This window comes from Brassica napus, chromosome C8, assembly GCF_020379485.1.
Source record: "Brassica napus cultivar Da-Ae chromosome C8, Da-Ae, whole genome shotgun sequence".
In the NCBI taxonomy this organism is placed as follows: Eukaryota; Viridiplantae; Streptophyta; class Magnoliopsida; order Brassicales; family Brassicaceae; genus Brassica; species Brassica napus.
Window position 1 is genome coordinate 8365729 of NC_063451.1, and position 15571 is coordinate 8381299.

The 15571-nt window shown below is 34.8% G+C and overlaps 2 protein-coding genes across 4 annotated transcripts; one reads left to right on the forward strand and one right to left on the reverse strand.

The window, feature by feature from the left end:
• Positions 1–2840: 2840 nt before the first annotated feature.
• LOC106390158 (uncharacterized protein At3g43530-like) lies at positions 2841–6783 on the reverse strand. 3 transcript variants are annotated; one of them, XR_007327744.1, is made up of 6 exons: positions 6412–6783; positions 5669–6220; positions 4689–5413; positions 4438–4599; positions 3356–4364; positions 2841–3263 (listed from the first exon to the last, which is right to left on the reverse strand). XR_007327744.1 is itself a non-coding variant. In XM_048766195.1 (5 exons), the coding sequence occupies exons 4-5, from the start codon at positions 4486–4488 to the stop codon at positions 3909–3911; spliced, it is 507 nt and encodes a 168-aa protein (XP_048622152.1). In that variant the 5' UTR covers positions 4489–4599; positions 4689–5413; positions 5669–6226; positions 6412–6646; the 3' UTR covers positions 3754–3908. The 3 variants fall into 3 exon arrangements, 1 of the variants encoding a protein (XP_048622152.1); XR_007327743.1 differs by having other exon boundaries at positions 2843–3263; positions 5669–6226; positions 6412–6646; XM_048766195.1 differs by lacking the exon at positions 2841–3263 and having other exon boundaries at positions 3754–4364; positions 5669–6226; positions 6412–6646.
• Positions 6776–9139, forward strand: LOC106437677 (fructose-1,6-bisphosphatase, cytosolic). Its single transcript, XM_013878604.3, has 11 exons — positions 6776–7240; positions 7363–7410; positions 7483–7557; positions 7663–7724; positions 7808–7874; positions 7964–8077; positions 8154–8240; positions 8308–8444; positions 8527–8613; positions 8732–8807; positions 8891–9139. Exons 1-11 carry the CDS (start codon positions 7082–7084, stop codon positions 8993–8995), a joined length of 1017 nt encoding a protein of 338 aa, XP_013734058.1. The 5' UTR covers positions 6776–7081; the 3' UTR covers positions 8996–9139.
• Positions 9140–15571: the final 6432 nt, after the last annotated feature.

Below are 15571 nucleotides of genomic sequence, written 5' to 3' on the forward strand. Positions count from 1 at the left end.
TGTGGCATTCGAATGATGATGAAATTGGAGATAAAGCCATAACTTTATATGGTGGTGACAATCAATTTGATAAACAACCCGAGGGGGGGATTGTGGCGATTGAGGAGGTGTCTGAAAAAGGTGATGAAGAAGTAAATGTGGATTCAAATGTTGATGACAATGTGGATTCCAATGTTGATGGCAATGGGGATAATGGTAGGCAAGACACAGAAATGCGAGACAGATATGTAGATGTTCCACATGTTGCCAAACAGGTGCAGTTTATGGAGGAATGGGAAGACGGTCTGGGTTTGAAAATACAACAAGAGTTTGCTAGCAAAAAGGTAGTGCAAGAAGTGGTGGATAGAGGCGCATGTAAGAAAACTTTGGGTTTAATGTGGTCAAATCCGATAAGGAGTGATTAGTGCTAAAATGTCCTAAGGAAGGATGTAAATGGGGACGGTGGGCTGCGAAGAGTAAAGACTCCAACATGTTCTCTATTAGAACGTACAACAAGATGCATACATGCTCGCATGGAAGTCAGAGTAATTGCAACTCAAAGAGGAAAGGCACGCCACAGCTAGTTGCATCTCTACTGCATGATGATTATCCAGGCCAAATGGAAACTCCTCCTCCTAGCAGTATCAAGGCTCTTGTGTTGACAAAATTGGGTGTCAATATATCATACTCCACTGCTTTGAGAGGTAAAATCGAAGCTGTGAGCATGTTGCGTGGGACTCCTGAAGAAAGTTATCAGATGTTGTATTCTTATTTGTACATGTTAGAGAAGATCAATCATCATACAATCACGAGTGTGAAGTTAGATGATTCGGACAGATTCAAGTACTTGTTCATCGCGCTGGGAGCTAGCATAGAAGGTTTTAAAGTGATGAGGAAAGTTGTAACCGTGGATGCTACTTTTCTGAAAAATGGATATGGTGGTGCTCTCGTTTTTGCAACGGCTCATGATCCTAATCGGCACCACTATCCTTTAGCTTTTGGTGTGCTAGATGGTGAGAATAAGGACAGCTAGAGTTGGTTTTTCGAGATGTTCAAAACGGTTGTGCCAGATTCATCGGAGTTGGTGTTTATGAGTACAAAAATGGAAGCCTCATCAATGCCATAGCTAATGTATTTCCGAAGGCTCATCATGCGCATTGTATATGGCATTTGGCTCAAAATGTGAAAGGTCATGTAAGTAACGTCAACAAAGAAATTGTTCAATGGAAATTTATGGACATTGCTCGGATTTACACAGTGCCTGAATTCGATGCTGAATATTCTGCTTTCAAGAATCGTTATCCATCTAATGCCAAGTATTTGGAGGAAAGTAGTGAGAAAGAAAAGTGGACGAGGTGTTGGTTTATGGGAGATAGATACAACATCGACACAAGCAACGTTGTGGAGTCGATGAATAGCGTGTTCAAGGATGCGAGGAAGTACTCTTTAATACCCTTGGTGGAAACTATCATTAAAAAAACAGCTGATTGGTTTAATGAACATAGGAAAGAAACCGTCAGAGGATCCAGTGAGCGGAAACTAGTGCCTCTTGTGGAAAACTTGTGCATGACACATGGTCGGTTGCCAGGAAATTAATTGTCTCAGAGATAAACTCTTTCAACCTTGAGTACAGTGTCGTCGGAACTGATGGGAAGCCGTATTCGGTGAATTTACTTGAAAAAAGATGCAGTTGCCGGTTCTTTGATATTGAAAAGTATCCTTGTCACCACGGAATAGCGGCTTATATTTTTTACAAGAACACCCATGATAGTGGTCCTGTTTTCGAGTTTGAGATTTGATCTCTAAATACTATTGGACAGAACTATGGGCATTGGCATATTACAGGTTTATTTATGTGGTTCATGATAGGAGTCAATGGGATGTCCCAGATTACATCAAAGAAATGAAGATCATAGCTCCAAAGCGCGTCGAGAAGAGGGGAAGAAAGAAAGTGAAAAGGTTTCCATCAGCTGGGGAACGCCGGCTAAGGACGCAAAATAAAAGGCATCCAAGACAAAGCCTACAATGGTTGCTATTTGGAAATCAAAATGTGGCTTTGTTTGCTATTTGGAAATCAAAATGTTTGAATTTTACTCTATTTTATTTGTACAACTATGGAGAACCGTTATTCTGTTTGTGTAATACTAGTATGACTATCTGAAATTTAATTTGGAAATCGAAATGTTTGAATTATACAATGTTACATCAAAATAACAAATCTAATCTTTAGATTTGTCACATAATAAAAATGTTATATTCAACAGAAAAAGAAAATGTTTTACTCTACTATCAAAAGAACAACCCAACACACTACATACACTTTTATAGTTACTTAGCTGGATATGTGACTACTCAATATTAGATTTAGATAAACAACTTTTATAGACAGTTTCATTACGTAAAACACCAATAATCATATTGTGAAATCTTATATTTCATTGTAGAACTAAAAAAACAAACTATAATTACACGTAATACTAAAATAATTGAAAGTCAACGAAAGTACAACTATTTGTAATATCTGTACAACTATTATTTTGGGGACAACTACTTGAATGTTTTAGGCGGGTTTCCCTAAAAAGTTCAAAATTTTGGCGCTTTTTCTAAGAACTCACAAGTCAATTTGGGATTTTCGAGGGGAAAAAGTTAATATTTCCCAACTACTCGTCTCGTCTCATTCATTACACATCTCTCATCTCTCTATCACCTTTCTCTCTCATCTTTATGTCGTATAATCCTCAAATTCTCTCAATTCCAAACAAGACATGGATCCATGGGTTGAGAAACAGGAAAAAAGGGAGATGAAGAATTTGAGGATTGGATGTGTGTCTTAAGAATTTAAGTATGGATGTTTTAAGAATTCTGCTAGTTATCCTTTGTTATACTTGTTTTCCGTAGTAATACCATAGTTTCCCGTAGTAATACCAAGACGATCCAAAACACTTAAACATATCATACATAGGTTCCAAAAACACTTAGGCATATCATACATAGGTTCCAAAACACTTAAGCAAATTATCATACATAGGTCCCAAAACAGAAGCTCTCCAGAACACTTAAACATAGAATGCTTCAAACTTTCTAACAATTTCATTTTCGTCATCCTCTGTCACATTTTGCTTATTGGCCAAGTCGCTTCTCATTTGTGAAATGGTCTTCTGTAACTGCTCAGTCACTCTATCCTTCTCTCGGATTTCATCACGGGCTTCAAGCAAAGCTCTTTTTTGCCATTTTGTACCTTCCTCTTCATCATAACAAGAGAAGTACTTGCAATGGTCTCCAAGCTGCCACAAGATCCAAATTCCATTTTACATATATATTTCACATATGAAGTTCTAGTGAGGTTCTAGTTAAAAAGAAGTTCAATTTTCATTACCTTATAACGTTGACAGCCATAAAATCGCCGCCCGGGGTTTTTGTCAGTCTAAGCTTGTGCTACCGTCACCGGTAAGCCACAGAAACACAGTCTCCGACCCGAATTTCGGCTCCTCCTTGACGATCCTGAACCCACTTCCATCTTCACTTTTTAGTTTTCACAAAAGAAGAAAGGCATGAAGAAATGAAGAAATGAGATCTGATATAACAGAGAGAGGATGTGGAAAAGGTTAAGAAGATAGAAGAACGAGATCGTCTCTACTCTTATTTATTACACACGTAAGAAGAGAGAGAGAGAGAGAGAGCATTTACTTGTTTTCCTGACACCTAGTTATACTAATTTGACATAGTTTTACCAGTTTTCCATAGTTATACTACTTCCACCTACTACACCAAAAGCATCAGAAGTTATAGTACAAATCAAATAGCAACAATACAAACCAAAAGCAACAATAGGTTTAAGTTTTAGTACAAAACAAAAGCAACATAGGTTTAAGTTTTAGTACAAACCCGAAAGCAACATAAGTTTTAGAACAAACACCAAATGCAATACATCAGTCCCTCTTTGGTCTCTTCTTTGGCCTCTGCGAGTTGTCGTCTTCCTCCCTAGCCGCATACATAGCCACAATCTGCTCTTGAACATAATCTTCTGAGGCAGCGAGTCTTAGGTCAAACTCTCCCACCTTTTCCTCAACCCTCTTCATCCGCTCTCCCATATCTTCTTTGAAGCTGTTAAAGACGTCTAACAGTTCATTTATCTTCACCGTGTTCTCTTCTGCTTCATTGGTGGTGGCTCCTGTCTCGTTTCCACCATTTTGAGGGGGAGGGGCTTGTCGGGCAGCCACATCCTCCTCAAACATATCTTCAAACCTTTCAACATATCCACGAGCCAGCCTCTTCATCCAACTCTCGACAATCAAGTCATCATTATCACTGATATCCTCTGGTTTTGTTATCCGAGCTAGTAGAATTTGTTCCTCTTCGGAAACAGACAAGATGTTCTCAATTTCCTACAGTGCCAACGCTTTATTAAGATTACCATAACATGTAGTGTAAAATATTCAGATAAAAGGGACAACTAACCTTAGTATCACCAAGTTCTTTATTTATTTTCGATAGGGGAAATCCCTTCATTTAACTTCTCTTAAACTTCGTTTGGCACATCGTTGGACATGTTGGATCTACGTCTTCAGCGGTCTCTCGGAATTTGTTCCCCAATTTCGTAATGGCCTCAAATGCTAGGAGCTACACATGTAAAAAAATCTCAGGCAGTGTCAATATCACAATTTCGATCAACATTAAAGTACAAGTCATATATTACTTAAGAGACTAACCTCCATTGGAATACAAAAACCCGGAATATCACACCTTCTTTCACCTCCCCTTTAAAATGACTCATGGTGTGTGAAATCTCCTTCAACATGTAATCAAAGGATAATCTACCCCAAGGGAACGTTTTACATAAGTTGAGATCATCAACTGCTCTCAGCAAGAATGGCTCCACGGAAGGGGCGTCCTTACCGGTCTTTGTCTGCCCACAAATAACACTCGATAGGAAATACAAGACCAACAGCCTCAACCTATCATGAGAAGGTTCCATTCCCTCAAGAACTTTTGCTTTCATGTCTTGATATCTTATTATTCCACCGCCAAAACATTTCCTCACAAACTTCGTGCCTCTGGTTACCTTGTAGTTCAATGGATAGTTTCGACAGTTCAATCCAGATATCAAAGCATGTTCTCTAATACCATAGCGAATGGGACATCCATTCACGACAAACCATGCCTCTTTTTCCTTTGTAATGTGTGCGGTTCGGAGGAGGAGTATCCACATGCCCATAACCTTGTGGTTTCCAGCCTGTGGCATGTGGAATATGTGTTTGAACTGCAGATGATTCTCAAACCAACTCTTCTCCGCCGTAGTCATCGGAGGGTCTAGTTCTTTTAGGGTATCCATTACATCAGTAATAAAACACCTAGTAGATATCTTGATCTTCTTCCTATACTCAGACGGTGGGAAGTACATGCCCAATGGTTTTAGCGCCACATCGACGGAATCCTACAAACAAACAAGTAACAATTGAAATTAGTTATACTAGGTTGCACCAAGTTATACTAAGCTATACCAGTAGTACAAGATAATAGCCTCTCTAATTTAAAATACTTCTACCCGAAACCATCAAACACATCAGTAACACAATGATTTCTAAATAAGATCAAACATTATCATTTCTTACTATCACAAATAAACCAGTTATCCTTAGTTCTACCAAACTATTTTGTCAAACTATGAGACAGAGATAGAAATACTAACACTTTCCTCGTTTGAAGTTCGACCGGTACTTCCTTCTTCTCTTTCTCCTTCTTCATTGGTCTACACATCTTCAACAGGAGGATTATTCTCAGAGTTGATGTTTTCATGTTCTTCTTCTTCTACTTCATGTTCACCTGAATTCGTCTCCTCTTCCTCTTCTCCTGAGTTCTCCTCATTCTCTTCTACTTCATTTTCATCCACATTTGCCTCTTCTTCCTTTGAGCTCTCTTCCTCTTCTACTGCGTCGTCTTCATTTTCTACTACTTCATTATCAACCGAGTTCGCCTCCTGCTCGTTCTCTTCATTTTCAACAGGGTTCACCTTGTTCTCGTTCTCCTCATCTGCATCAGAGTTCACCTCGTTCTCCTTCACCTCGTCTTCGTTCTCCTTCGCCTCATCTTCAGCAGAGTTCGCCTCGTCCTCGTTCTCTTTCTCAATTGACTTCGGAATCTCAACCTCAACCTCTGGAACTTCTTTTACTGGAGAAGTTATGTCCTTCAGTTGTTTCGTTCTCTTCTTCCTAGTCCATCGTATCTTCGCCATTTTCACTTCCTACAACTAGAATGACAGAATGAGACCACAACAATTCGATAGAGACAAACACGAGTGAGATACGAGTCGGAATGAGACCGAATCGACTATAAATGTGAGGTCGCGACTTTACGGAAAGGAGAAAGAAGAATCGTCCCCAATGCCTTAATCTCTCAAGGAGAAACCTAAATCGAAAGAGTCAAGAACCTTACCTCTCGATGGTTGTGGTTAAAGTGGTTAGTTTGCTCCGAATAAGCGTCTTTAGCTGTCTGAGTTTCGCGACAAGAGATGACGAAATAGGAGCAGATATTTTGGAGAAGATTTAGAAGAAAAAAGGAGAATGTTTTGAGGTGTGGCAAACGATTACAAATCGCGTTTGATTTTAGGGTTTTCCGTGAAAATCCGATGGATCACTAGGTGGATGGGTTGAGATGGGTTTGACCCTAGTTTGCCTTGTAATTATCGTTACTTGCGAAGGTTTCTTAATACTTTACTCATTTCTCGATTTAAAAATAATTGTAAATGAAAATAGAGTTATAACTGGGATATGCTGGCTTTAAATTTTACATCTAGGGGGCATTGGAGAAAGATTTCTCGACGATGAGGCGATTGCATCAGAACATACGAGGACAAGGTTCCTTCTTTATCGTTATCCCCACGAAAAGACGGCCAAACCTGTCACAGCCACGTGTCAATCCGATCTAGTAAGTCTCTCCTTGGATTGGCACGTTCGTTGGATTTATCACCGATCGCGTCTTTATCTAATCATCTTCCTCGAAACCTGCAACACACAAAAAAAATAAGGCAATCTCTAAAACATCTGATTTAAAAAGGCATTTGGTGGCGTAGACGAGAGAGAGAGAGAAAGGGAGAGGATCAAAGATGGATCACGAAGCAGATGCATACCGTACGGATTTGATGACCATCACGAGGTTCGTGCTGAATGAGCAATCAAAGTACCCAGAGTCTCGTGGGGATTTCACCATTTTGCTAAGCAACATCGTTTTGGGATGCAAATTCGTCTGCAGTGCTGTCAACAAGGTAACATTTCGATTGTCGCTTTCGATTTGGTTTTGAGCTTTGATGATGATCTGGAATCCACTTTAGATGTCTCCATTGATCTTCTTCTTAGGGTCAAAGTCATAACTTTATTTGGTGTGCAGGCTGGTTTGGCCAAGCTTATTGGACTTGCTGGGGAAACAAATATCCAGGCAGGTTTTATGTCTTTGTCTAATTTAAACCTTTCTTTTTATTGTGTCTAAGATTTTACAATTGTGTAATAGGGTGAAGAGCAAAAGAAACTCGATGTGCTCTCCAACGATGTCTTTGTCAAAGCTTTGGTTAGCAGTGGCAGAACCGTAAGTTTAAACATAGCCTTTTCTTTTTTTTTTTTGAAATTCAGCATAATAGTTGGTTTTGTATCTTCTAACTGTTTTATGGCAATTGAAACCCTTTTTTGGCAGTCTGTTCTTGTCTCAGAAGAAGATGAGGAAGCTACGTTAGTGGAGTCATCCAAGCGTGGAAAGTATGTTTGGTGATGGAAATGCTTTTTTTGTTTTTTCTTGTATTGGTAATTATTGGCATTGACATTATTCGATGTATGAATAGGTACTGTGTTGTTTTTGATCCACTTGATGGATCCTCAAACATCGACTGTGGTGTCTCCATTGGAACCGTATGTTTCTCTCACCCAACTTTCCCAAGAGTATTATTATATTATGTCAAAGTTTTTTCTTTTCTTTGAATTTTTGCTTTCGTGTGTAGATCTTTGGGATTTACACAATGAGCCACAATGATGAGCCAACTACTGAAGATGTCTTGAAACCTGGGAATGAAATGGTTGCAGCGGGTTACTGTATGTACGGAAGCTCCTGCATGGTACTGAAAAAATGAAATTTCAAAATCAGTCTGATTAGTAGTTTGTTTCTGGTTTTTATAACTTTGGCGTTCTCAGCTTGTGTTGAGCACTGGAACCGGTGTCAATGGATTTACCCTGGACCCATCTCTAGGAGAGTTCATATTAACTCACCCGGACATTAAGGTACCAATAAACATGATTCTTTCTCTTTTACGTCTGTTATGAATGCCTCAGCTCTTCTTGTGCACAGATTCCGAAAAAGGGAAACATCTATTCAGTGAATGAAGGCAATGCTCAGAACTGGGATGGTCCAACCACAAAGTATGTAGAGAAATGCAAGTTTCCTAAAGATGGTTCTCCCGCTAAGTCTCTGAGATATGTGGGAAGGTATTGGAAGAGAAACCTTCTCTGTTTCAAACCTCAGTCATAAAAAAATTACATATGCTTATGTTCACATTTGGCTCTTCAGTATGGTAGCCGATGTTCATCGCACACTGCTTTATGGAGGAATCTTCTTGTACCCGGCTGACAAGAAAAGCCCCAATGGGAAACTGCGGTAAGCTTAGAATAAAACTTAAAATTTTTGAGGTCTTTCTGCTTTCAAGTTTCATGATTTGAAAACAGCAAAACACCGCAGAAACTTAAAGCTATCTTGTTTTTGTACATGTAAACAGTGTTCTGTATGAAGTCTTCCCGATGTCGTTCTTGATGGAGCAAGCCGGAGGACAGGCCTTCACTGGCAAGAAAAGGGTAAATTAAAATGCAATCTTTCAATGGTTTTGTTTGTTACGGTTAATGGGTCAAGTAGTATAACTTGAAATATCATAATGCAGGCGCTAGACCTTGTGCCGGAGAAGATCCATGAGCGTTCTCCAATATTTCTTGGTAGCTACGAAGATGTAGAGGAGATTAAGGCTCTGTATGCTGCAGAGGAATAGAAGAAATAAGATTCTCATTCTTCTTATTTCATCACTCTTCTCTCTTATATCTATGTCTTCTTCTGTTGAGACAAACAAATGACTCATTTATACAAAAGAGACTTTTTCTCATTTTTTCAATGCACCTAAGATATTTTTTTTTCATTTTCTATTCTAATCTGTCTCCAGCTCGCAGCACTTATTGGTGGATTAGTCCAAACCTATCCTTCAGAGTGATGCCACCACGTATATCTCTCATCTTTAGAGCCTGGTTCAAACTTCTCATTTTATTCCATGAATTATTTGGGGTATCGACCACACATGAAAGAGAAGCTAATACATGGATATATGAGAACTAAAGCAGACTAAGACAATTTTAAATATTTTTTCCTGCAATTGTCAATTGCATTAATCTTTAAAAGGTAATTTCGTAAAGCAAATTAATATTATCTACTTATAAATCATTTTTAGATTTATTTTAGATAAATTTATCGGTTTACTGTGAAATACGTTTGTAATAATATTTCAGAAATATATTTCAGTCTAGTGCTTGTAGAGTTTGGTTCGATGGGTAACAGTGCTTTCCGGTAATCTACAAAATAGTTACAATGTCTGATGAAAGCTCTCAAGTAGTCCTGTGAGTGTCTGGTACAATCAGTCTGCTCTATAGATTTTTTAGACTATACATTTTAGACTTAGTGGCAGGGCCGTGCCCATCGTTAAGAGAAAAAGGCGCAAGCCTCTGAGAATCTTTAGGGCAACCGCATTGGTATCTTTTAAGGTGAGTCTCTTCCCATAAAAATGTTTGATCTGCGCCCCGATTTAACTTATGTTCAACATAAATTCATAAACCGATGGTTTTATAAACATATCTCATGTATGTTTTGTAATTTACATATAGGATAAAATATATTATTTTATAATATAGATGTTTGATAATAATTTTTTATTTGTGCATAATATTATATTAAATATTTTATAATTTGATACAATTTGATGTAATTGTACTATTCATATATTGATCTGTTGTTTATTTGTTAATTTATTTTAAAATGAAACTACATACCAAAATTTTCAATTTTTGCATTAGTTTTTTAAGAATTATTATTAATTTTATGATATTTTTTTCTTGAAAATAGAACTTTCGAAATTTTTATATTGACTAAATTAAATAGGGTTTAAAAAATGTTTTATATAATATATAGTTATATACTATATATTTCAGTTTGTTTTTTTATTTTCACCATAAAAAAACAACAACTATTGTAATTAATTAATTTAAATTGATTTTAAATGCAGTGGCGGAATCTGTAAATACAAAAATACAAAAAGGAAGTACTTAATTATTGTAAATGCAATAGCTAAATATGTAAATTAAAAAAGTAGTTAATCTGATATTCATGTTTCAAAACAGTTCTTGTTTTAATTGTTATCCATGTTTCCAAAGAGTACCAAATGATATTTCAATTTTAATAATATAGATAAATTAAGCAAAAGTATAAAAAGAGTGTTGCAAAGTAACGTCTTTTCTTAAAGGTATTCTAACCACAACAGTACATAACGTTTCTACGGATGTAACTCATTTATTGGCTAGGTTGTTTAAAAATAATTAAAATAATTATAAAAATAATTGCTATTATTTTATTATTGTAAAGAAACGCATGTGATCTATCTTTGATGCTGATGCTCTTAGTGGACAGGTTCTTTAAAAGAATCTCTTGTGTTTATTATATTAATATATATAATTTATTTAATTATGTTATTAATTTTAATAGTTAGAACCAATAAAAAAATATAAAATGGCACATGGGTTTTTTTAGGTTTACTCATTGTTTTTTCTTCATCTCTTTTATCCTATTTTTTCTACTATCTATACTATTAAAGCAAAATTTATACTGGAATTTTGCCTTTGAGTTTTTAAATTATTTACAGAAGACTGCCACTGCCTTTTTTGAAATTTGTCTTATTCATGATCCACATTTCTCTACCTAGGCATGGGCATTCGGGGTCCCAATCGGGTTTCGGTTTAGTCCAATCGGATTTCGGTTTTTTGGGTTTATCAAAATCAGCCCCATTCAGGTTATATGAAAATTCGGTTCGAGACCGGTTCGGGACCGGTTCGGAACCGGTTCGGGTTCTATCGGGTTCAGGTCGGGGTTAGTAAATCTTCAAAGAACCGGTACAACCCGATGTACTTTCGGGTTCGGGTCCCAATCGGTTCTTAGGTTTAAATGTACCTGATTTATATCTACTTCGTAACCAAAAAATAAGTAAAATCGGTTCTTCGGTTTTAAAATACTTGATTTGTACATATTTTGTAACCAAAACATAAATAAAATCGATTCAAAAAAAGAAAAGAACATCAAATGTGATCATTCAAAATCAAATGAAAGATAAACATAGTTATTGATCGAAAGAAAACCAAATAAATGAAAGCATAAAACGAAAACCAAGTTCTCATGAAATAAAAATCATTATTCAATGAAAACAAAACCAAAATCTAAAAACTTCAACCTTCAACCGCCACCTTCAACCATCAATCTTCATATAATAGATAATTATTTTAGATCGATGTTCAATATATTTTGAATACATATTAGAAATTAAGATCATGTTTGGTACAAGTTATTTTTTGTGAATTTTGAATGTTTCGGGTTCTATCGGATATTCATTTAGGTTTGGGTTTGGTTCGGATAATACCCATAACCCGAAATACCATAAAACAAGATCCATTCGGTATTTACACCGGGTTCAAATCGGTTCAGATTCATTTTTATCGGATCAGATTCGGTTCGAGTTTTCTGATTCGGTTTATTTGCCCAGCCCTATCTCTACCAATGAAATTTTCCCTTTTTAAAGCCATATGGAAATGAGGGCCTTAGTAAACGTCCATCGCCACTATCATATGAAGACAAAAATGAGGCCCAACGAATAATCTTTTTAAAATTATCACAGGTTTTATTAAATCGCAATAATTTTAACTATGCCACTATCTTTATATTGCCTTTTAAATTTAAGTGATATTTATGGTAATTTTTATTCGACAGCAAAATTGGTGGAAAATTGCTAACAAATATGATTTTCCTTATTAATATCAGAGCCACTTAATCTTTTATAGATTTTATTCCTAACTATATGCAACCAAATCTCTCAATATATGCTTTAGTTATTAGAAAAAAGTATGCTCATGTTTTAATATATTTCAAATGCTCGGGATAAAATGCTCCAGTTAATAGTACATCTTAGCTTCGTTATAGTTGATTCTTATGACTTGCTGCATTTTGTTTTTATAAATTAAATATTTTTACTGATTTTTTTGTAAATTAAATATTTTTACTGATTGTATTCCTAACTATACGATCCTAATTGATTTTGAAGAGTGATTTTTATTTTAAATGATTTAATTTTTAACTAAATGCAAACTATAATTGTTTGTCGGTAATTACCAATGCACGAAATTTATCGGAAAAAGTTTAAAATTGTTTTATATAAGAAATTTATTAATTTGATTTAAAATTTATTAATTTTATTTAAAATTTATTAATTTTATTTAAAATTTATTAATTTTATTTAAAATTTAAATTTAAATTAATTTATTTTAAAATATATATAAAATTTAAAATAATATATTTTAATGTGAAATAATGCATAAAAGTTTTCTAAATAATAAGCAATATTTAAACTTTTGAGATCTAAGAAAACTAAAACTCACGGGAAACAATTGTTTCATCTTGTCCATCATGATCTTATTTAACCTCTGAGCTTCTACCACTTGAGCCTCGTTTGACGCCATTTGAGCTTGGATTTCTGCCATTTGACCAAGGATTATAGCATTTTAGGTCTCCGTAGCTGCAACCCGCGCATCTTTGCTCCTCAGATGCTTCACAATCTTGGGATCAGTATACGGAGCTTGTGAAGAAGAAGCAATGCTGGATGGACAAGCTAACCCAACCAAACGACATTTATTCCTTGGAACCGCCTGAAAAAAAAGAAAGGAAGTTAATTAAAACGCTAATGAATTAATAAATTTAAATTTAAAACTTACCTAAGTATGAGGTTGTTCATTTGCTCTCGGATCAAGAAATTATAAGCTGAGGAACCATATTCAGACAAAGGCCGGGAAGCAAGAAATTCTTCTACCTGGGTTTCGACCAAGTGGATGACCTTCAAGGTAGATATTTCTCCTCTCATACGCAAATTCTGTACATTTTGATTGGAAATGCTTCTTCGCTTCTTCATCTGAATGATGTGAAATCTCACCATATGTTGAGTTTTCTACATGCCATCTCATTTCTCCGGCTGTGCGTTATGACTTATACAGCCTCTTCATCTTTTTCCACAACAACAAATACCACATCTGTTTGTATGGCCCATAAACTCGTTCGTTCGTATCTTGTAATGAGGTTTCCGAACAAATTTACATTTTTTTGGTTCTCATCCGCTCTCCAGTAAATCATGGAATTATCGATGCATATATCTATCACCTAATACAATAAACCAAGACAGTTACAAGTTTATCAACTTCGTAGTATAAACCAGGTGCAAGATTATCCTCAGGTAGAATACATTTCGCAAAATCAACAATTGCATCCACACATTCTTTAAAATCTACTTGCAGATGACAAAGGTGAAATGACCATCTCTACATCATTTGTACAATGGTTAATTTGATGCGTCTAACATATCAAAAAATCTTCTTGCTTCTACATTGGGTTTTTCCCATATATCTTCTTCCTCAACCATTAAAGGTCAATTTTCTCTATATGCATCATTTACCATCTGAATCGTACCTACATCGTAATCTATATTTGTGCTAGGTTCTTCTAACATATTCACAATTTCTCCATGAATATACAAAATCTTTTAACCATATTTATAGCAGGTTTATCTATCCAAGAACTAAAATAATCAGAGGGATCCATGCTTTTATGTGAATGAGGGGAAAGAAGGGGGGGGGGAGGGAGGGATGGTGTATTTCTAGATAGAAACTGCCGACATTTCTGATGAATTTGTGATGAATTAACGACAAACACAACAATTTCATTGAAAATTTGTCAAAAAAATTGATTTTTCAAACGGCTATAAATCGGTCATATTATTCGTCAAATGTGACGGATTCCCAATTATATGAACATTTTCCTCAACAATTACAACGGCTACTTAATATATATAGTTTTTTTTTCTCGGGAACCATCAAAATTCATTATCATTGGAGAATTTCGTTGGTACTTTGTTGATTATTCAAATGAATGACGGTTCATTGGAAATTCCTTGGTTATTACAAACAAAAACTCGAAGAAATACAAATTTTCAATTATGTTAGGTTCTCATCGTAAATTCCTAAGTCATTTCTGATATGACTGCCGGAAATTCTGTCAGAAAATGTCATGTTTCTTGTACTTTTGATTTATTTAGTTCTAAGCAAACTTTAGCCAAAGCCAACCAATATTAATTTGGGTTGGTTTGATTTATGTTCAGTTTGGTTTGGTTTGACATTGAGTCTGGTTTGGTTTATAGTTGGATTAGTTCAATTGAATTGGTTTGTAATTTTGTTCTAGTTTATTTAAAAATAAATAATTTATAACAAATTCTGTCATGAATTTTCCATTAGGAATTCATCGGAAATTAACCCCAAAAAAGGTAAAAACTGCTTCAATTTTTAAAATTAAATAAAATATTCATTTTTAATAAATATCAAAAATATATAAAAAAAATTTAAGAAAATATAAAAATAGGACAATTAAAATTTATATCTTTAATCTAAAAAATTAAACCGACAAATCCTAAATTAACTAATTTTCAACTAAAAAGTTATAAAACAATGTAGCACATAATTAAAAAAAACTAATTTTAAAAAATGATATAAAAATATTAAAAAACTTTTAAAAGATGAATTTATTTTTGAATGAATATTTTTTTGCAAATATAAAAAATAAATAAAAAACTTGTGAATTATTTATTATAAAAATATTTTTGAAATGTGAAAGATGAAAAACATTTTTACAAATTGAGAACGTTTATAAATTTGTAAAAATAATAATGCATGTTTGGAAAATATGTCTAAAATAACATAATTACTTTAAAATTCAAAAAAAATATGAAACGTTTTAAATTTCACAAACACAGAAAAAATAATATTTAAACTAACAAATCCGATAATGAATATCGTAATCTTAAAAATGACATCCGATGACAAAAATAAAAGTGACATCCAATTCATAAATTAACATTCAATTCTAAAGGGAGCATCTTTTTTTTTGTAACACATACTAAATCTCTAAAACTAACATTCAATTCTAAAGGTAACAACTAATCTCTAAAACTAAAACTTCAAATCTCTAAAACCAACAACCTACCATTAAACAAATCTAACCATCTATATTTTTAATCACACATTAAAATAAATGTTGGTTCTATACTTTATATAGTGTTTTTTAATAGACTATAAACTTTAGAAGAAAATCTGAAAGTGAAAAAGGCTTTCGAGTTCCTAAAATTGACATCGGCCTTTGTAATAAGTTGCGTCATATTGTCGAGGAGTGTTATTCTCTTTGCAAACCGACCGGTTTAAGTTGACTTCTTTCCGTAGTTAAACCA